At 37.9% G+C, this 23,341-nt stretch overlaps 2 protein-coding genes across 4 annotated transcripts in view; one reads left to right on the top strand and one right to left on the bottom strand.

Moving 5' to 3' along the window:
- LOC106876042 (rab5 GDP/GTP exchange factor) overlaps nucleotides 1-6,669 on the bottom strand; it is a 25,701-nt gene extending 19,032 nt beyond the window's left edge. The window contains exon 1 of one of the 2 annotated variants that reach the window (XM_089341244.1): nucleotides 6,401-6,669. The gene's annotated coding sequence lies outside the window, so the exon portion shown is untranslated. The remainder of the gene's footprint in view (nucleotides 1-6,400) is intronic. The other variant, XM_089341248.1, reaches the window with a different exon arrangement.
- LOC106876052 (P2X purinoceptor 4) overlaps nucleotides 5,469-23,341 on the top strand; it is a 19,956-nt gene continuing 2,083 nt past the window's right edge. The window contains exons 1-8 of one of the 2 annotated variants that reach the window (XM_014924449.3): nucleotides 5,469-5,800; nucleotides 9,779-9,932; nucleotides 10,486-10,554; nucleotides 13,182-13,254; nucleotides 13,865-13,958; nucleotides 15,185-15,265; nucleotides 21,355-21,508; nucleotides 22,872-22,999. In XM_014924449.3, the coding sequence (XP_014779935.1) occupies nucleotides 5,670-5,800; nucleotides 9,779-9,932; nucleotides 10,486-10,554; nucleotides 13,182-13,254; nucleotides 13,865-13,958; nucleotides 15,185-15,265; nucleotides 21,355-21,508; nucleotides 22,872-22,999 (884 nt within the window). In that variant the 5' untranslated portion in view covers nucleotides 5,469-5,669. Of the gene's footprint in view, nucleotides 5,801-9,778; nucleotides 9,933-10,485; nucleotides 10,555-13,181; nucleotides 13,255-13,864; nucleotides 13,959-15,184; nucleotides 15,266-18,429; nucleotides 18,560-21,354; nucleotides 21,509-22,871; nucleotides 23,000-23,341 lie in introns of both variants that reach the window. The other variant, XM_014924450.3, reaches the window with a different exon arrangement.

Genomic DNA, 23,341 nt, shown 5'->3' with positions numbered 1-23,341 from the left:
TGGCATGGTTTCTACGACTGGATGCCCTTCCTACTGCCAACCACTCTGAGAGTGTAATGGGTGCTTTTACAAGGTCACACAGAAACAAGAACATCCTCTGGTCACCATGATAAGAAAACACCAAAGAAGAGGTACAATGCCTCTCTAAAGAAATCTCTTAGCCCCTGCCACATTGATCACGACCAGTGGCCTGTTTTTGCCACTGACCATGAAGCCTGGCACCTCATTGTCCATCAGGCAACAGCCTCTTTTAAAGACACCTGCAGGACCATCCTTGCAGACAAGAAAGAACAGATGGAAAACAAGGACATTACAACCTGCCCTGGTCAGCCTCTGTGGTTGCTCCTGTTTGTCTTGAACTGGACAGCAACAGATGTGGGCGTCCCCCTCAGTGAATGTTTGTTCATGAAGCCAAGCAGAAGACTGCTTAGAAGTTTCTAGCAACCCTTATACAATCAAGTACAAAGGTGTGTGACCTTTGGTTAAAGGTACAAAGGCGTGTGACCTGGTGTTGTGGTATTATGAGCCAGGCTGTGTTGTAGGGAAGGACCGGAAGAGAGGAAGTATGTATGTCCGGTCAGAAGTGTGGCCTGTGGGTCCCACTGGAAGGGCCACGGTGGGCATGCAGGGTTGGTGAGACATGAGTGGTCAGTTGGCAGTGGATGAGAGTAGACCTGTTAGATGGTATAGTAGCAGACAGAGCATGTGAACACCATGAGTGACCCTTCCAGATTGACTGGTAAAGTCGTGAGTTCAATTCCTGGCAGTGTGTTGCATTCTTCAGCAAGGCACTTTATTTCACTTTGTTCCAGCAGGCAAAGATAAGCAACACATGCATTCTAAAGAAACAGTCTTGTCACATTCTGTGCCATGCTCAATCTCTCAGAACTATGTCAAGGGTACACGAGTCTGAGGAGTGGTCAGCCACTTGCAGGTTAATTTCACGTGTGTGTAGGTCGTTCTGTTGATAGGATCAGCTGGAACCGTTATCATTGTGACCGATGGAGCACCAGTTTACAATCAGGTGAAGAGCGTTAGATAGAGACATTCTGTGAAATGGAGAATTTAACTTTGATGTCATGCTATTAGCCTGTCTTCCTCTCTTTGTCAAAGCACATGACATACCAGAGGGAGAAGTAGACAAAGACTTTCTGTGTATAATACAGGTATGTATGTGTGAGTGTTATGTATGTGTGTGTATGTGATTGTGTGTGTGGGTATGTGTAAATATGTGTATGCGTGTGAGTGTGTGTGGGTATGTATGAATGTGTGTGATTATGTGTGAATGTGTGTGTGTGTGTGTGTGTGAGAGTGTGTGTGTGAGTGTGTGTGTGTGTGTGTGTGTGCACATGGGTGTGTGAATGTGCGTGAGTGCCTGTGTATACGTGTGAGTGTGTGTGGGTATGTATGAATGTGTGTGATTATGTGTGAATGTGTGTGTGAGAGAGAGAGAGATAGTGTGTGTGTGTGTGTGTGTGTGAATGTGATAAACATGTCACAAATGATAAGTAGTTTTGGACAAAGGTTATACAAGTTTTAACAGTTTTGTTTAAGAAATAATAGAAATCCGAGAATGTAGAAAGTGAGAGAGAAAGGGTGGGGGGGGGGAGAGATAAGAGAAGCAGTGAAGGAAAGGAGAGAGAAAGAGAGGGAGAGAGAGAGGAGGTGATGTGATGAAAGAGAAGGAAAGAAAGATAATTGATTTTTTTTTTTTTTTTTTTCATTTCTTTAGCTGGGTCACAAAATGATTTTATCTGAAAGAGAAGTATCATGTTGTATTCTATGGAATTATTTTGATCCACAGTGGAGGCGCAATGGCCCAGTGGTTAGGGCAGCGGACTCGCGGTCATAGGATCGCGGTTTCGATTCCCAGACCAGGCATAGTGAGTGTTTATTGAGCGAAAACACCTAAAAGCTCCACGAGACTCCGGCAGGGAATGGTGGCGAACCCTGCTGTACTCTTTCACCACAACTTTCTCTCACTCTACTTCCTGTTTCTGTTGTGCCTGTAATTCAAAGGGCCAGCCTTGTCACACTGTGTCACGCTGAATATCCCCGAGAACTACGTTAAGGGTACACGTGTCTGTGGAGTGCTCAGCCACTTACAAGTTAATTTCACGAGCAGGCTGTTCTGTTGATTGGATCAACTGGAACCCTCAACGTCGTAAGCAACGGAGTGCCAACAACAACAATTCTGGTCCACATTAAAGATTCCTCTATAATGAAGACAGGAAAATTAAAATGTGAAATTGTCTTTGGTGAGTAGAGAACCTGGACCAAGAGGAGATCAAACTAAATTGCTGGAAAATTGATTAATTTAATTATTTTTGCTTCAGTGTAGGGGTTAGGTTCAAAGTCAAATATTGATATTTAGCAAAATATTAGTAAATATTAGTAAAAATATTAGCAAGGATGCATGGCCTAGTGGTTAAGGTGTTGCACTCACAACCACGAGATCATGGTTTCAATTCCTAGACCAGGTGGTGCATTGCGTTTTAGAGCAAAACCCTTCATCTCATGTTGCACTGCAATCACTTTGGCATCTGACACGTGGTGCACCGTTCAGGTGACACTGATTTGATGGAGGCAGGTGAGATAATGTACAGCACATTCGTTTGATCACTATAAACGAATCATTTGTGTGGCAGGTCGTTTCGACAAAAGCTGAACGCTCAGACATAATATTCGACAGGAAAGTCCATCAAATATTAATAAATATTTAGTAAAATATTTAATTGAAAAGGGATACTTGCCAGGCAAGTGATTTGAACTTGGGACCATGAGTTGAAACTAAAACAACTGCAGTATGGAAGGCATTATTTTCTAAACTCATTCTGCCGCAGATGAGGATGAGGAGGTGCGCAAAAAGTACACAAAAAGGAGGTGCACAAAAAGTACATTAGGTTGATGCTCAGTGAAAGGAGGGAGTAATCTTTCATTTGTTTCAGTCACTTGACTGTGGCCATGCTGGAGCACCGCCTTCAGTCGAAGAAATCGAGCCCAGGACTTATTCTTTGTAAGCCTGGTACTTACTCTATCGGTCTTTTGCCGAACCACTGAGGTAGGGGAACATAAACACACCAACATCAGTTGTCAAGTGGTGTTGGGGGAAGAAACACAGACACACACACATATACACACATATATATATTCAACGGGCTTCCTTCAGTTTCCATCTACCAAATCCACTCACAAGGCTTTGGTCGGCCCGAGGCTATAATAAAATACACTTGCCCAAGGTGCCACACAGTGGGACTGAACCCGGAAACATATGGTTGGTAAGCAAGCTACTTACCAAACAGCCACTCCTATATATATATATATATACTGGGTTGGTAAAAAAAAGTCTGTAGCATTTTATTTTCTGTGCATTTTCAGCGTTTATTGTACTTGTGCACCTTCCACATACAAAAGTTGGTTTCCCTGTTAACCTTTCTCTGATGTTGCTGCACCTTTTATGTGACCAAAGCTTACACTGGGTGCATCTTATGGAGTTTCTGCAGATTGAGCAGGGTCATCTACCCGAAGGGATTTATGATTTGTCTGCCTTCCTACTTACTAAGATTTTGCTAGGTTCTTGCTTCCACACCTGAAACTTCTTCCCTAGTTCAGATAGTGATTCAGTTATAAGAGCAAGGTCATCAGCATAGAGGAGCTCCCAGGGGGGGCAGTCGTGGTTGGCATTAGGAAGGGCATCCACCCGTAGAAATCAAGCCAAATCAGACTGGAACTTGGTATGGCTTTCCAGCTTACTAGTTCCAATCAAACCGTCTGACCCATGCCAGCATGGAAAGCAGACACTAAATGATGATGACTATGATGACGCTATATACTATTAGCAAATGAAATGAAACATGTGCTTTGGTAAGTAAATAATACCAAAAACTTTCCAATTTCCTGTTTTGTTTTATATATATATATATATACATATATATATATATATATATATATATATAAAAGAACTAATCTATATTTTATATCTGTACCTATATCTACATCTATCTATTTATCTATTGAGGTACAGGTGTGGCTATGATCATAGGTGCAGGCGTGGCTGTGATCTTAGGCACAGGTGTGGGTGTGTGGTAAGAAGCTTGCTTCCGAAACTCATGGTTCCAGGTTCAGTCCCACTGCATGGAACCTTGGACAAGTATCTCAAGCTGACCAAAGCTCTGTAAGTGGATTTGGTAGACGAAAACTGAAAGAAGCCCGTAATATATTATATATATATATATATATAGCTAAGGTATATTCTGTTAAGAACGTATTAGAGTACAGTATAAAGCTTGTCCATTTCGGCTATTTTTGTTACGCTAGCACCTGCCATACGAGCACCAACAGTTCGACCTCTTTGAAAGTTCAATAAATCTGTCATTTTAAAGAATTTTAATTACCTTTTTCTGATGATATATGAAAAGAAACAGCAATTTTAGCAAAACATTAAGCAACACTAAAAATAAATCAAAAAGCATAAAAATAAACAAGCTTTTGACGGTTTTATAGATATTTCAAAATTATGATGCTGTGATGCTAGGTGTTTCCATTATTTTGTCCAATCCCTGTAATAATGTGGGTGTGTCTTTATGTCTGTATTTGTTCTCCCCCACCATTGCTTGACAACCGATGTTGATGTGTTTACGTCCCTGTAACTTAGCGGTTCGGCAATAGAGAACTAGGCTTATAAAAAAATAAGTCCTGGGGTCGATTTCTGCAACTAAAAAGCCCTTTAAGGTGGTGCTCCAGCTTGGTCTCAGTCAAATGACTGAAACAAGTAAAAGAATTTTAAAAATGTGTGTGTGTGTGTGTGTGTGTGTGTGGAGGGGGGGGGGCGAGCCGGCAGAATCGTTAGCGCGCCGAGCGAAATGCTTAGCGGTATTTCGTTTGCCGTTACGTTCTGAGCTCAAATTCCGCCGAGGTCGACTTTGCCTTTCATCCTTTCGGGGTCGATTAAATAAGTACCAGTTACGCACTGGGTCGATGTAATCAACTTAATCCCTTGTTTGTCCCCCTCTATGTCTAGCCCTCTTGTGGGCAATATAGAAATGTGTGCGTGCGTATGTGTGTGTGCTTATGTATATATGTGTGTAATGCGTATTTCATACAATCGTGTTAAAAGTGGTTTTATTTGGTGATATATTGAATGTTTATAAGTGAAATATGTTTTGCTATTTATTGCCATGCTGTTGCCATTCGATTGTAATGTTAAACCCGGGGCAAATATCAAATTGAATAAAATAAAATGAAATTAGATAAAATAAAATAAAAAACAACGATTTTTTTTTGTCCTGTAACAGTTGTATGTTTCTATTGTGGTTAGTGTGAGAGATGAACTAAACTAATCGCCCACGGTTTTTTTCTTTCTTGTTTGCTTTTGTTTAATAACACACCTGATAAGTGAAAGAGAAGAAGAGAGAATAAAGAGATATGAAAGGCCATCGGTCTTTTTTTCTTTTTTTTTTTTTTGTCCTATAATAATAATTATCTCATGTGACCAAATCGCATCATAATAAGCAACCCACTGGGATTAAGACCAGATTTTCTTTTAACTGTGGTACACGCCATCCCATAACTGTGAACCAATTTCCGTAAAAAAAAAAAGGAAAAGGAAAACATTAAAACAGAAACTAAGTGCTGCAGTTGAAACAGGAGTAACACAACAAGATTTAGTAATGGCTTATTGCGATTTTATTTTGAGTTTAATTTTCGAGTATGATACTCCGAAAATCGTCCACATTCACAGTAAGAAAGTCGGTATTATCAATCGTTTATTACAACTGATTATAATTGGATATATTGTTGGGTAAGTCGTTGTATTTTCTTCTCCTCATCTCGTTTTACTTTGGGTTTTTTTCCTTTTATTTATATGAAATAGCTGATGGTTATTAAAACAAGAGAAGAAAAAATCTAAAGAAAACAAGGAACAGACTTTGTACTCCCCCAATTTGATTAAAGATGTGAGTTTTCATATATATAAGGTATATATAACTGGTATATATAAGGTATATATAACTGGGAGGATGGAGGTTTTTTACGAGAGGAGATTGATGAAAGTTTGCTGGTTGCAGCCTGAGTAAGGATTATAAAACCTTGTCGGGTTACAGAAAGAACAGAGGAGCCACCAACGGCAACAGAGAGGCTGGTGAAAGAAAATATTCTAGATCTAGATGGTTCTGGCTGAAAAGAGGACGATTAGTGGAGATCAGTTGAATGCCGTTTGGATACAGGCCCAGACTTGCTTAATTTAGGTCGAGTTGCTTGGATGAGGGTTTTAAGGCCCGAAAAACACCTCGGCTATACACGGCACTGACGACATATCCAAATATTACATCCATAAATATATGTTGAGTTGACAACATTTGCAGTTGTTGAAGAAACGATAAATCGAAAGCATTCTACTCACATAATATGTTTTCGTCAATATTTCACACATGTTGTCACAATAGCCGCAACAGGATATCTTTGCGAGACAGACATTCCTTCAAGTTGTAATAACGAAAGTGAAAATATTGACATAGCGTCAATATCCCGTTGACTGGGTCGAATAGATGCCTCGCCCATTTTTGTTTTTCCTTTCTAATATTTCTTTTTCTCTCGTTTCTTTTTTCAAAAGTTTCTGCTAATTCTGAAGTTTTCTTCAACGGAGATTACGACTTCACATAAAGGAAAAAAAACAACAGCTTTTCACATTTTTCTTATTCCCCCTTTTTCTCCAGTTTTTTTCTTCTTAACTTAGATTTTTTATTATTTATTTAACTTTTTAAAATAAAATTATTACAATTCTGCAAAACATTTGTTTTTTAAAATTAATTTTTTTTTTAATTTCAAAATATTTTTTTCTGAAATTCCTATACCCATTGCTTACAATAATTTTCGGCTTTCAATTTGTAATAATAAACTGAGAAGGTTCTCAATAGATACGTTTTAAACATAGCTAGTTCACTTATGCTAAACTTGGAATCTTTCGGTTTAAGATCACGTAGTGAAAGTGAAAAACAAAATCGTCAATGAAATGAATATTACCTGATCTATTTGCCTGATCTCTAGCATACCCTAAATGGTTATTTACTACCGAGTGCTGCAAGGTCTTACAGACATGAGATTAGAATGTCGCAGGAAAGAATTGCAAGATGGATTCTTCAAAGTGAGCCAAATTGGCAGGAGCCCTAGGGACAGACCAAGAACAAAATGGTCGGATAATATCCATGACCTCAGTTGGTTACGTTTAGGAATACAACCGGAATGTCTAACAACAGTTGCTTCTGTTAGGACCCAATAGAGAAGGTATCTGAGGACTCTTCCGGCCATGACCCTCCCAGGGATAGATGACTGAGAAAATGGTTGGATGGATGGATTCATTTTGAAAAGTTCAAGTGACTATTCTTGAATGATAACTGATTATGAAATAACAGTGAATGTCTGAATCTCTTATGACTAAAATAAAATATTTAATTTGTAGAGTAATAATGTGCATTACAACTAAAAAGATTGCATAAATGGCTTGTTTAAATGGTTTATTTGCTAGCAAAATAATTGTAATGCACTTAATCAATTTTGTTTTCATATCACTTTGGTTTTACAAAAATGTTGTTGAACATGTCTAAAATGTATGTCAAGAACCATTTTATTTATAGCTGTCAGCCATAATTTGTTGGGAAAATGATAACTTAGGTTGAATTAGATGCAAGTTAGAGGGAAACCGGTTTTTCCATTATCAAGTTCTTTAAATATTTGAATGCTGCAATACAACGTGGCCATCACAATCAGTATGGCTTGTGTTAGTGTGTAACATGCATCAGTTAATGGTTTTTTGGTACCTCATGGACATCTAAAAGTTCACGAGCCGACATAGACATCCTTCTTGATGCTGTGATACCTGGAGAGAAAGGAGATTGTATCAGGACTGACTTTGTTTCCTTGAATTTTGTAAAATAACTTTGTCATTATTAAGCTGGTGTTTAGAACATGAATTAGATGGGAATTTTAATGGGAAGTTTTGATTTATACCGGTTTAAAACAAAAAATTCATACCATAGGTTGGTCAGAAACAAGTGAACCGTTTCGATGCCAGTCTGCTTTCAAGACTGCCTTGGTTCTCTAACACAAGTTTCATGTTTTTTAAGTGATCTGAATCAAAACCTTCCATCAAAATTTCATGTTAATTTATGTTGTAAGCCCTAGATTAACAATAAATAGTCATTAGTTTTCTCAAAATCGACAAGTCTTCAGAAATTCTTATGGATTTGCAATTTGTCTTCACCCAGTCCACATTAAAAAACAGAAAAAAAGCTTCACTACCCTGATAGAGGCTCCTTATCCTGATAGAGATTCCCTACCCTGATAGAGATTCCCTACCCTGACAGAGATTCCCTACCCTGATAGTGGTTCCCTACCCTGACAGAGGTTCCCTACCCTGACAGAGGTTCCCTACTCTGTCAGAGGTTCCCTCTAAATAGTTTGTTTCTTAATCCATTCCCATCCAAAGCATATACGTTAAAACAAAAGTGTGGAACCTTTTCTGTTCCGGGTGGAAACTGGAATGGCATAAAAAACAGGTCTTTTTAGTTTCCTGCTCTACAATAAATATTTAAAAGAATTTCAGCACAGATGTAGTTTTTCACACCAATTATGAAAATCATAACCATTTTTTGAGATATTAAAAGCAAAGAAGTTATGAATCTTTAAATATTGAAATTATTTGGAAATTTCTAGAAAAAAATTGGATCTGGTATGTGACATGGAAAATATCCTAAAATTCTGTAGAATGTTTCTGTGTTGAAAGAAATAAGAAATTTTTAATTTTAGAATTTCATAAATAGACATAAAATAACTCGGGCAACATTAATTAAAGTGTTATAATACATTAATTAGTTACACAATTATAATAATTAAATGCAAACATCAAAGGCACCATAGAGTATAATGTTGAGATTTTTATGAAAAATAATTTAAACAACATATAAAATGAAGTTTGTTTAGAAAAATATAATTTTGCAGACAGGTTGTGCTCTAGCATGGCCACAATCAAATGACTGAAAGAAGTAAAAGAATAAAAGAACATAAGGTGGCAAGAATTGTTAGAATGTGAGAAAAAAATGTTTTGCAGAATTTGTTCCAGTTCTTTACGTTGTGAGTTCAAATCCAGCTGAGGTTAATTTTGCCTCTCGTCCATCTGGGGTCAATAAAATAAAGTACTGACAAAGTACTGGGGTCAATAGTATCATCAAATCCTTTCCTTCAAAAAATTGTTGGTGTTGCACCTAAATGACAGTTTTCTTTGTGTATAAGTCAGCCTACCTTAATTGGTTGTACACCTGGGGCTGAAAATTTGAATTATATGCTGGGAAATATGGCATTTGGCAATTAGCTAACAATTTGACCAAGTAACTAATTAATTATTTGATTAATTGGTCAGTCAATCAATCAGTGAGCTAGGTTTGTCAAATTAATTCGTCATCATTCACAACATCTTCAATAATATATCCAAGTCTGCTTCAGGTTTGTGTTTTTTTCATTTGCATAATGGCCCTTCTTTATATATAACATAACGTCCAAGTGGAATTATATATATAAATATGTGACAGGTATTAAGTTTGGCCGATATAATTCCTTTGTATTGAAAAAAAATGTGCTACCCAGCTTCTGAAATACCCTGAAGTTTTTACAAAAGTAAATATCTTATTCAAAAAGCAGGGTAGACAAATATTTTGTCTTTTGTACATATAATAATAGATTTTTCCACTAATTATGGCATCATCGTATATGTTTCTGTCTTTGACAGGTATGTTATTGTCTACAAGAAAGGTTACCAAGAATTTGATTTTGTAGTTGGATCCATCAGCACGAAAGTAAAAGGCATCGCTTTGACAAACCGAACAATTTTGTCAGACACACCTGGAGTCTGGGATGTGGCAGACTATGTTGTTCCACCTCAGGTGAGATAAACTGAAAATAACCTTTCATCACCAGATACAAGATCACCTCCTCCAATGCCCCCACCCTCAAAAATGTTTTTTTTTGTTTTGTTTTGCAAGTACTTGATGACCCTGTCAGTGCAGGTGCCACTTAAAGCACCCAGGACACTCTGTAAAGTGGTTGGTGTTCGGAAGGGCATCCAGCCTTAAAAATCCTACCAAAACAGTTACAGAAGTCTGGCACAGGCTTCTGCCTGGCTGGCTCTTGTCAAGCCGTCCCATCCATGCCAGCATGGAAGGTGGACTTTAAATGATGATGATAATGATGATATGTGTGTGTATGTGTGTTGAACCATTGACCCCTATACATTTTTTCCTCTCTCTGATTTTTTCATTCTCTCTCCATTTTTTCCTCTCAATCCCTTCTGTCAAAGAACACAGGTTCAAAAATGTCAAAGACTTCTCCATTCTTCCCAAGCACCAAACGAATACACCTGCTTCTTGTTCATTCACCTGTCCTTTCTCTTTTGTTACCTGTAAATTTGAACTCTGTATATATCTTGATATTTTACAGGAGAACGGTGCTGTGTTTGTAATGACCAATGCTATTATAACGTACAACCAGACTCAAAGGTGTCCCCAAGTAAGTAAACCACCACTACTACTACTACTACTACTAGAAATGCTTTCATTGTTGTTCTTGCTACTGTTATCAATGCTACGGCTATTACTGTGAGTAGAGTGAAAGTGTGAGGTGATAAAGGTGTGACTGATGTTCATTGATACTATAAAAGAGATATCACCATGGTTAGGGTCCAAAAAGATTAATAAGGGAGATATCACCATGGTTAGTGCGTACTGGAAATATGAGACCTCATAACTGTGCGTGGTATACTGTGATGCTATGAACTGGGTGGACGGAGGGGTGTGGTATAATTATGTCTGGTATACATTGTGGTTATAAATGGAATACCACCATGTTTGGTAAACAGTGAGACAAAGAATGGGTCAGCACTAGATTTGGTGGAATGTAAGACTATAAGACTAACTTTATACTCTCTTCTTCCTCTCTCTCTCTCTCTCTCCTCCCTTTATTTCCCATCGTAGATGGGAGGATTCTTAAAGATTCCGTTCGCGCATTCACAGCAAACGAGGCACAAGGTCAGACTTTAGATCGTATCGGTGTATTTTTACCCACTCCAATGTTTACACATGGCCAGTTATACGTCACTATGAGTAGAGCAACGGACTTCAGTAATTTGAAAATTAGTGTTGACCAAACCGAAAATATTGTCTACAAAGAAGTTTTGTAATCATATTGATATTATCGAAATGAATATGATTCATAATTTAAATAAGGAAATTTGTCAACTTTGAATGTATAAGAGTATAAACAAGTGTAAAATAGTGCAAACAACTAAAATAAAAGTATATGTAAATAACATTTTTTCTTAATACTTTTTATGTAATGGTTGAAGGAAGGTCTGGATTTTTTTAGGAGTGGTCCACATAACCATTCATGGTACAGAGGCTGGGAGACTATTTCAGTTTGGGAGTGAATCATCATCACCTCACAGAGTCACAAACACATCATATAGCTGTAATAGAATATTATATCACCAAAAATAATATGATTTCTCTAAGACATCAGCCAGTAATCTATCAAGTCCATTTACATATTTCTCAATACATACTGCCATTATGCCTTCACTCCCTCATTTTATGCCTACATCGTAGATGGGTAGATTTGCAAGTATATATATATATATATATATTATATATATATATACATATCCACATATGCCACAAGATTACTACCTGCTCAATACCCCCTCCTCTCTCAAAGGATCTTAGTCTTGCAAGTTACTTGGTGACCCTTCCAGTGCTGGTGCCACATAAAAAAAGCAGCGAGTCCTCAATGTAAAATGATTGGCATTTGGAAAGGCATCCAGTTGCAAAGACCATGCCAAACTGACCTCTCCTGTGCTGGTGCCACATAAGCATTCAGTCCACTCTGTGGGTTGGTTGGTGTTAGCAAGGGCATCGAGCTGTAAAAAAAACCCCTGCCAAAACAGACACTGAAGCTTAGTGCAGTCTTCTGCCCAGCCAGCTCTTCTCAAGCCGTCCAACCCATGACAGCATGGAAGGAGGACGTTAAATGATGATGAAGTAAGTCAGAAAAAACAGGTATGTATCTATTGGTCAATAGAGTGAGATTCTTACAGAATTACAGTTACAGTTTATCATTTAAGCAATCTGTTTTGCATCGAGTATTGGATGACCAAGTATCAGATAACAAAGTTGATTATCTTAAAGCGAAACATCCTGTTATCTGATATCTACTGTGTGTATCCAATGTTAAATTGATTTATAAGAAAGATGAAAATGGATCTGTAAAACATTGTGTGTGTGTGTGTGTGTGCGTAAATATGTATATCTATCTAGCTAGCTATTTATGTGCACACATGTATGTATATGTGTGTGTATATACATATATTTGTGTGTGTGTGTGTGTGTGTGTGTGTGCATATGTGTGTGTGTGTATATATATATACTGGCTGGCTCCTTGTGCTGGGGGCACATTAAAAGCACCATCCGAACGTGGTCGATGCCAGTGCCCTACAACTGGCTCCTATGCCAGTGGCATGCAAAAAGCACCCACTACACTCTCAGAGTGGTTGGCATCAGGAAGGGCATCCAGCTGCAGAAACCTTGCCAGATCAGGCTGGAGCCCGGTGCAGCCCCCTGGCTTGCTAGTCCTCAGTCAAACCATCCGACCCATGCCAGCATGGAAAACGGATGTTAAACAATGATGATCATAATGATGATGATGAGATGTGCATATATATATATATATACATATATATATATATATATATATATGCTGTGCGTGAGAAGACCCGGCAAGCCAAGTGAGATCGTTGCCAGTGCCCCTGGACTGGCTCTTGTGTGGGTGGCACATAAGACACCATTTCGAGCGTGGCCGTTTTCGTGCGGGTGACATGTAAAAGCACCCACTACACTCTCTGAGTGGTTGGCATTAGGAAGGGCATCCAGCTGTAGAAACTCTGCCAAATCAGATTGGAGCCTGGTGTAGCCATCCGGTTTCACCAGTCCACAGTCAAATCGTCCAACCCATGAACGCATGGAAAGCAGACGTTAAACGATGATGATGATGATGTCATAGTTATGTAAATCCTGAAAGTATATAAGTTAGTCTGTGCAAATTCTTAGAGTCCCTGTTTAAATAACAATGTCTGTGTGTTGCAGGATGTTGCTTCTGGTGATTTTTGTACCACCGACGCTGACTGCCCAGCTGAAACAATGATACCAAGTGGCGATGGTAAGTAGTTTTGTGGGTTTACTTTTAGTCCAAGATTATCCTGATCCAGGAGATCTTAAACATTGAATTAAGATAAAACGGATCTTTGTTTAGATTAGGGGTTGGCCAAGTGGTCAAAAGTGAACCCTGGGGTCTATGTGGGTATCCAAGCGGGTTGATAAACAGCCAAAACAATTTGGGGCATTAAGCTTTTTGTTACTACATTTCTGTTAAGATAGTTTACCTTTTCTTGAATAAATTTTCTAAATAATGAAGTACTGCATTTGACACACCTATAAGTCACACCTTTTTTACCCAAAAATGGCTAAAAAATTTCCTCTGCATCCAAGCACTCAATGTAGGGCTCAAAACTTGTGACTGTTGGCTGAAATTATACATCAGAGGTCATGTAAATGTAACCTAGGCTATATCAAATGCGGATGCAATTAACTGCTTATAATTACTGGTGATAACAAAGTTATACAGCTAAGTGGAAGAATTAAAACATTATTTTATTGGTAATTTATTGTGCAAAAGTATGGCCTAGGCTAGGGTGCGTCCTATGGTGGTGGTGGTGATGATGATGCATTCAAAAGGTTCTAGATTATGTGAAGTGATTTTTATTTTCCAGGCTTCAGAACTGGTCGCTGTGTAAATTCTTCCCAAAATGGTACTAAAGTCTGTGAGATTTATGCCTGGTGTCCATTTGAAAATGATACTTTAGGGTAAGTGTTGGGTCAATTACTTTTTTTTTTCTGATTTTAACAAAAACTGTAAAGATAAATTCATACCCAAATAATACAAAAAATACAAAAAAAAAAAAAAAAGAAAAGAAAAACAGTTCCTTCTGCTTGACATGCAAAAACTAGATCCCACTGGAAATTGCTTGCTTTGCATTGCAACTATGAAAATCCCAACAATTTTTGGAGAGATTGTTCATAAAAGTTTCAGAGACGTACTTGCCAGACAAGTGTTTTGATCTGAGACTGTGTTGAAACTAGAACAGTTACAGGGTGGACGACACATGTTGGTCATTCAAAAACCAGTGACCAGGTCGTAGTTGGTGCAATGAAAATATGGACACCAAATAATAAAGAATTGAGTGAAATCATATCTTTGTGTGTTTTTGGATGGCCAATATGTCTTCCATGCTGCAATTGTATTAACCCTCCCAGAGTTCTCAAATTTCTGAATATTACTTTTAAATTTTTACAGATGATTGAAAATACGTTATAATGATAAAAATAATTATTAAAACTCCTTTACTTCAAGTAGAAATAGAAATATTCGGTGTCCTATAAATAGGACACTGAGACAATGTGATATAGCTTATTTAATGTTCTCATTTAGTGTCCTATTTATAGGACTGCGGGACTTAATGGGTTCATAAAACTTTGTTGTATTTCAGGAGAGTCATTATGCCAATAAGAAACACATTTACTGGTTTTTCTGAAGTGATTCTTCATCCGTGTTCTTCCTTTTTCTACTTTCAGAGTGTGCTCAGACACTTCCCATTGACATCACCAGCATTGCCCCTTCTTTCTAGTAATTCTCACCTACCCTTATGTAATCTTTTCTGCTCTAAGGCACAAGGCCCGAAATTTTGGGAGAAGTGGGGGGGGGGCAGTCGATTAGATTGACTCCAGTATGCAACTGGTACTTAAGTTATTGACGAAATTGTAATGGAAGGTTTTAATTTAGATATGACCACTTAAAAATGAAGGTTTTTCTGCCATGAAACCAGAGGAGTTCTGAAGGCAGAGTTTGTATCAAAAGAGTTAAAAGTACCAACTGGGCCTTTGAACCAATCTGAAGGACTATGTTGTTATACATTTAATATCTACCTGTCTACTGACCACACTAATTACCATTACCCCTCCTTTCCTCCCTCCTACAACAACAACTACTACTTACTACTACTACTACTAACTTGATAATCTGTCTCTTGTAGTGAGCCCTTACTGAAATCAGCAGCTAATTTCACCATCTTCGTCAAGAACAACGTTCATTTCCCTAAATTCAAGGTCTCCAGGTAAGATTTTAAATTATTTTCTAAGACTCTGCTGTCATATGCAGGTAAACGCACGTGCAACCCCCCCCCCAAATCCAAAAGTCACATGGAGCCAAGTCTGGCGAGTAGGAAGCCTGACGAATGAGTGGTGTGTTTTGCTTGACAAGGAATGCTCGAGTGACGTGGGTGGAATGAACAGGAGCATTAGATTGGTGGAGTTACCAATTCTTTGCTGCCCACAGGTCGGGTTGTTTTTGCCACACAGCTTCAAGAAGGCAACAAAGAACGCCCAGGTGGTATTCTTTGTTAATTGTCTCACCTTGTAGTGCATAATTATGGCTCACTGTCCACTGAGGTGGGGCCGTCTTTGAACCGATTGTACCACTCCTTTATTTGTGTTTTCCCAAAGCATCATCTCCAAAGGCCTTCTGAATCTTCTCAATTGTCTTGGCTTGAGTACCACCAAGTTTTGAGCAGAATTTGTTACAGCATCTTTGCTCAATACACTCAGTCATCGTGACTCAAACAGAGAAATTGCACATCACACTCTGAAGAGTGAACGTCTGTACTCAACGCTTCACTGTGGGCGAATGGCGCAACCTAGAGACACAAGAATTTTTGTTCGTGCTCAGGAAGGACGCAGCCACCTAAATACCCTTGCAGATTTTGATCATGCATTATTATTTTGTGCAAAAAAAAAAAAAAAAAAATCTAGGTCAGATAATTTTTGATTATGACCTCATACAGTAGTGTGTGGGGGGGGTTGTTCCCCACCACTGCTTGACAACCAGTGTTCAAAACAAACCTCATGGAATAAGTACCAAGTTTTAATAAAATAAGTCCTGGGATTAGTTTGTTCAACTAAAAAAACTCTTCAAGGCGTTGCCTCAGTATGGTCACAGTGCAACGACTGAAACAAGTAAAAGATCTAGTTTATATTTCAGCAAGTCCCAAATAAGCTTCAAACTCCTGCCCTATTTTATTTCAGAACCCTTGACCAGGGAGTGTTGTGTTGTTATCCTGTTAGCCATTATTATGAGATTAGAGTCCAGACACTTAACTCTCATACGAGATAACCTACATAGTTATAAATAGCCATCACAGTTTGAACAAACACATTATGTAGGAGACAGTGAAGGAGATAGACTTTATATGATTGTGACTACTGCCAGAGATAACAGTCTACTGTCCCTCAAATTATACTTTTCCTTTATAAAATATTGTGTAAGATATCAGAAGGATTTTAGAGACTTTCAAGAAGACATGAAATAATGGAGCACAGGATTTTGTCAGTCTCAAAGCGCCGAAAATATTTTGGTAAATTAAATTTAAATGTTGAAGTGAATCTAACGGCTTTTGTGTGTTATTTTAAATGGCTTATAAACACCTTCCACGCTGCAATTGTGCTTGTTCCAGTACACAATCTCAGATCAGGTTACTTGCTATGCAAGTACATCTCTGTAATGAAATAATTCTTTTTTGGACTATCTTGAAGCACACACGTAAATTTATAAATAATAGCAAAAGTAAATGTCAGTTTAAAATTTTGGCACAAGGCCAGCAATTTCAGGGGTGGGGTGAGTTGATTGCATCCATCAGCCCCCAGTACACAGTTAGTACTTATTCGAATGGCACCAAAAGAATGAAAGGCAAAGCCAGCCTTGGTAGAATTTGAACTCAGAATGTAAGGGACCAGATGAGATTGCATTTAGCATTTGGCCCAGCAATGCCGATGCCTCTGCCAGCTCAGCACCGGAATAGAATGGGGATATTGGATCGGAAAAACCTTTTGGAACAGAAAATGTCCAAAAGGGTTTTCCATCATCATCATCGTTTAATGTCCATTTTCCATGCTGGCATGGGTTGGACGGTTCGACTGGGGTCTGGGAAGTCAGAAGTTTGCACCAGGCCCCAATCTGATCTGGCAGTTTCTACAGCTGAATGCCCTTCCTAATGCCAACCTCTCCAAGAGTGTAGTGGGTGCTTTTCATGTGCCACTGGCACAGGAGCCAGAGCTGCTGGCATCAACCACGATCGGAGGGTGCTTTTTACATGCCACCGGCACAGGGGTCACAACTACAATCCGATAAATAGATAACAGTTCTCGAGCCTGTATACACAGTCAAAGCGGCACTGGCATCGGCCACGTTTGGGTGGTGCTTTTTTACATGCTACCGGCACAGGGGTCACAACTACAATTTCCATTTGATTTGATTTTGATGTTAATGAAGTTGAAAAATCTAAATCTAAAGGGACACGAGTATTTTTGCAATATCAATTCCATTGGTTAATACATTTGAAGAAGATCTTTTGTGCAGAATAATGTGAAATATTTATTTAGATTTCTTAGTTCATAATTGATGTAAATAACTTTCAGATCAATAAATTGTTAATTGAATGAAGAGAAGCCAGTTATGTTTTCATCAATAACAGTTAGACCCTGGTCTATATTGACAATCAATACAGTATTTGGGCTACCAGTGGAAGAATGTCACAGATTGCAGTTGGTTACTTTAGTTTTCTCCTCTCGGATGGCAGTTAATCACACGTTTTTATTGGTGATTAAATTTGAACTCACTCCAGCAAACTACCATATTTTCTGGCATACAAGTTGACATAGAATAAAAGCATAAACATTCAAACATCATCACTGTCTCTTCAAATCCTGCAGCATTCCATATGGAATTTTTGGTCCCCCAAATTTGTCTTGGTACATAAAGTGACTTAGCTTTTATGGCTGTCAATTTTGGTCTGAATCATCTGATTTGTGTATACAGGCTCGAGAACTGTTATCTATTTACTGTAAAGAAAAATAAACCATCTGAGAGTTAAGTACCCTGCTCAAGAACCAAGTGTAACAGTAACAGGACATGTATGGGGAGCCCTTTGGGGTCTCTATTCGATATATTATCCCAATGAGCTGGAAATACCAGTTTCTGAAAACAGGATACAAAGCATTCAAAATATTTAAAAAAAGCATTTATCTTATTATTCCTAAATATTTGATATTAACCGAGACACACAGGTGTAAAACCAAAAAAAAAAAACAATAAATTTATATAATTTTGTTTACAGTTTATTCTTTTTTATATTTTGTTTTTACCTCCTATTTCTTGGATTTTTTAAAATATTTGTTTCTCTGTTTTTTTTTTTTTTGAAATTTGTATTTTTGTTCATTAATACAGGGTTAATGTTGATTCGAATATGTCCAAAAACTGTACCTATGATCCCCACACTTTGAAATCCTGCCCCATTTTTCGCATGAATACCATCACAGACATCATTGGAATACCTTTTCAAAAAGTTGCCCTTCAGGTAGATAGCACCTTCGTGCCGGACATTTATTATTTATAATATTATAATAATTATCATTAACATCATCATCATCATCATCATCATCATCATCATCATCATCATGAAGATGGTGAGCTGGCAGAATCATTAGCACACCAGGGGAAATGCTTAGTGGTATTTCACCTGATGCTATGTTCTGAGTTCAAATTCTGCTGAGGTCCACTTTGCCTTTCATCCTTTCGGGGTTGATAAATTAAGTACCAGTGAAATACTGGGGTCAATGTTATCGACTAGTCCCCTTCCCCTCCAAAACTGTGCCAAAGGTGACAAGCTGGCACGGTTGCTAGTGTCTAAGTGGCGTCTCCATCCGTGTTATATGTTCCGAGTTCAAATTCTACTGAGGTCCACTTTAGCTTTTGTTCTTTTGGGGCTGATAACATAAGTACCAGTTGTGTACTGGGGGTCGATGTAATTGACTTATCCTCTGCCCCCAAAATTACTGGCTTTGAGCCAAAATTTGGAATAATTATTATCATCATCATCATGTTTTCAACAGTTTTTCCAGAAGATTCTTCTCCCCCACCAATGCACACTTCGAGCACACTTCCGTGTTGCGGGAATAAAATACGATCTCAGGCGCAGCTGTTTGAATGCAAATGATTTGTCACAGCTCGCTGCACATTCAGCATGTTTTATTGCACACAAACATACATGCATACACACTAACACACACACGTAATGCATGCGCATATGCAGAAATATGCGCATACAGATAGAAAGAGAAAGAGACAAAATGATTGATTTATTAAACACGACTGGCATTGATATTTTCCCTCTCCTCAGAGACATAAAGAGAAATATGCTCACACACAAACAGAGAGAGAGAGAGGGGTGGTGGTAAGGGAGAGAGATGGAAAGAGAGAGGGAAATAGAAAGAGAGAGAGATATGGAGAGAGATCGATTATGTGTCCTTATGTGTGAGAGAAAGTGAGAGATTATGTGTGCATGTATGTAAGAGTGACAGAGAGACTATGTGTATATGTTTGTGAGAGAGAGAGAGAGAGAGAGAGAGAGAGAGAGAGAGAGAGAGAGAGAGAGAGAGATAGAGAGATTATGTGTGTGTGTGTGTGTGTGTGTGTGTGTGTGTATGTGTGTGAGAGGGAGAGAGATTATGTGTGTTTGAGGGAAAGAGAGATTGTGTGTGAGTGTGTTCCTGGTCTGGTTTCAGACTTAAAATTCTTGTAAAGTATTCCTCTTTTGATCCTTTTCTTCCTTTATTTGAAAAAAAGGAAATATTTTGAATTTTACATTTGCACAAATGTCTAAATGAGATTTTTTTTGAGTTGTAAAACAAACAAAAAAAAAATCTGCTGTGGTAAAATCTACCACAACAAATTCCATCTGACCTCTGCCAGCAGGGAAAAGTAGATGTTAAACGATTATGATGATGATGATGATGATGATGACGACGTAGTAGTAGTAGTAGTAGTAGTAGTGCAGCTGCTACCCTTAATAATTGCAGTTCTTTTACAGCTGAGTTGAGTCCTTTCTGAAATATGAAGAACCATAAAGCTTATTCTTCAGCTTTGATTTTTATTATTTTTTTTTTTTTGTTGCTTTTTTGCCCCAAAATGTGGAATGACAGATACAGCATCTGTAGGGACACAACTGCAAAACAAATTCTTAGCGAAAAAAACCCTTCCCTCCATCACCTCTCCCCCAACCTGCCCACTCACCCCACACAGTCAACCACTTCATCCCTTTTATTCATTGACCTCTAATTAAACCTTATAAAATATGAGTTCTTTTAATTCCTCTTTTTTTTTTATTCTTTATTCATTACTTGGCCCCAGTCCATATGTTTACCATTCCCTCCTCATTTTCGCTTTGTTCTTAAGGATTCTTGGTAGTGTCTAAACACCTCGGTTGGAAAATCTCTTTCTTCAGATGAAGGTCCGGTCTTGTAATGTCAGATTCCTCTCCTCACAGCATCCAAACTTAAGAACAAACATTTTTAGTTTGCATCTGTTGATCTGGAAAATGGTTTTCATAAGAATCTTGTTATGTTGTCTGGTGGGGGTAATGATGGTTAGTGCAGGGCATGGAAGCGAGCACAATAAAGAGATAAGAGGAAGAGAGACAAGTGATGTGGTAGAGCTTTGAGCGGAGCAGGCACAAACGCAAAGGAGGCACAAAGGCAAAAGAGGCACAAAGGCAAAAGAGGCACAAAGGCTAAGGAGGCACAAAGGCTAAGGAGGCACAGGGGTCGAGGCTGCTGTTGAAATTGTATAAAGCAAGATGTAAGAAATCACACATCTGGTGTTTGTTGCCGAGAGATTCCATACCAATCTGTTGAGTTGCCTATTCTTAGATACAGTCTACAATGTCTCTATATATTGTTACAACACTTGGTTTTGAATGCCATTGTAAAGAGTTAGCACCAGAATGATAACCGGTAGTCTTGGAGGATTGAGAAGGCTTTGAACAGAACCCTTTCCTCCAAACCAAACCATTCTGTCCTCTAAAATATGTCTTGTAACATCTGTAAGCCTGTATATGAATGTTCTTTGAAGAATTCAGTGTCCAAGAAAGGTTTCAGTTCATTATAATTATAGATCAATACTCAAACCTGAGGAATACAGATCTTCTAAAAGCTACATGTTGTAATGTGGCAACCATCAGTTCCATGGTCACATGTGTTTATTGGCCAATGACTGATTAATTAATGACTTACTTGTTAGTCTTCTTCTCCCTGATATCTCAGTTATATTCTAGTGATTTTTTTCCCTCCTCTCTCTCTCTCCATCCAATTTCAGACGTAACATAATTGGTTTTGAAAATAATCGTCAGCTGAGTAAATGCCGGTATGATCCCCGAAATGCTACAAATCGCTTTTGCCCCATCTTTACAATTCAGGATATTTTAGACTTAGTAAAAGGAGACGACAGTACCGAAAGCATTCTGAAAATGGTAAGGAGATTTCTTTACATTTCATTTTCCAACTTGCCCCTCTCACTGCTCTTTCCTGCCTCTCTCAATCTCTTTCTTCCATTTACTTCTGGGTGTTTGGTTAAATGCCTTGTTAGGGATGTATCTTGGAGCATCATATTTCATAGGAAGACATAAGGGAGAATTCTAAGCCTGTCTCGTAACCAAAATATTTCCATATTCCTACACAAATGTTCTTAGAGTCCTGCTTCCTCTTGTCAGACATGTTTCTCCTTGTTTTTATATCTTTTCTGTCTTCACAAAAGTCAAATCAAGACAGATTCAGGTGAAACTTTTCCAAAATATAATGTAACACGATGATGGTATTGTCACTTAGAACAGAACAAATTCTTTTTATGGAATTCACTCAAAATTCTGACTTTCTTTGCCTCCAAGATCCGTTTTGCTTTTTATTTTTCTTCTGATGATAATTCGTTAGACTGGTGGGAAAATGGTTAGCAGTATTTCTTTCAGCTCTTTGTGTTTTGAGTTCAAATCCTGCCCAGATTGACTTTACTTTTCATCTTTTTAGAGTTAATTAAATAAAGTACCAGCTATATGCTGGAGTTGACTCAAAACTGCTGGCTTTGAATCTAAATTAGAAGCTATGAGGTTAGGAAGGTGATGAACAGGCAAAATTGTTTGAGCATAGGAAAAAAACTTTGAGGTTATTTTTTTCGGGTCAACTTTTGTCTTTCATTTTCCAAGGTTAATAAAAGAAATACCAATCAATTACTGGGTGGGGCGAGGAGTGGGGTGGGGGGGATCTGATAATATCGACTTACTTCTCTACCCCCTACCCTTAAAATTTCCTAAATTAGAAACAATTATTTAAGGAAGGCAGCAATGTAACCTCGTGGATATCGTTGGCGATTTTTTTCTTCCTCCGTCTTCCCTTCTTTGGATTTTCCTATGTTTCCGACGAAGAGCTCTGCTCGAAACGTCATATTCTCTTTCTTTCCTTTCCTGAGTGTCCAGTAACACAATATCTGTATCACGTCCTTGCGTTGTTTTTTATTTTTTTATTTTTTGTTGTTTTTCTTTTTTGAACTCACTATATATATATATATATATATATATATATATATATATATATATATATATATATATATATATATAGATACACACAGGGCCACAGAGAGAGAGATACAAACATGTCAGTTATATGTATAGACACATATACAATATACATACATATACTTAATGATGATGACGATGATGATGACGATAGTATAAGTTATTCTGATTACGTATGTTTACAATGTTATGTTCTGAACATTTCTTTTGTGACATCATTGAACTTGTATTTCTAGATTGTCCGTTCTTGTAATTCTTGCTCTTCCAGGGGGCCTCAATTCAAGTGAATATTGTTTGGAACTGTAACCTTGACTTTTCTCTCGACGAATGCTTACCAGAATATAGGTTCACTCGATTGGATCGGTCGAACGTTGTATCAGAAGGATTTAATTTCAGGTAAGAATCCATAATCTTGTCAACCTCAAAACACAACACTCTCAGCTATTTCAAGTCCTGTTTTCACCTTAATTGCCCTTTATATATTTCTGTATAGACGTATTCTACCTATCTGTCTGTCTGTCTACACTTTTATGTACACACACATATACGTGCACACACACACACACACAACACAAATATATGTATGTATACACATATACATGCTATATGTTCTATGACTTAGTTGTCCAAGAAACTGATATCGATGAATCCTGTACCATATGAAAATATGAACTTAGATTATTACCATCAGTAAAATCCCTTCAAACTAAATAACTGAAAAAATTAAGATATCCAACA

Source organism: Octopus bimaculoides, chromosome 24, assembly GCF_046866305.1.
Source record: "Octopus bimaculoides isolate indiv1 chromosome 24, ASM4686630v1, whole genome shotgun sequence".
NCBI lineage: Eukaryota > Metazoa > Mollusca > Cephalopoda > Octopoda > Octopodidae > Octopus > Octopus bimaculoides.
Note: the sequence above shows the minus strand (reverse complement) of the source record. Positions and strands in the feature narration are given on the sequence as shown.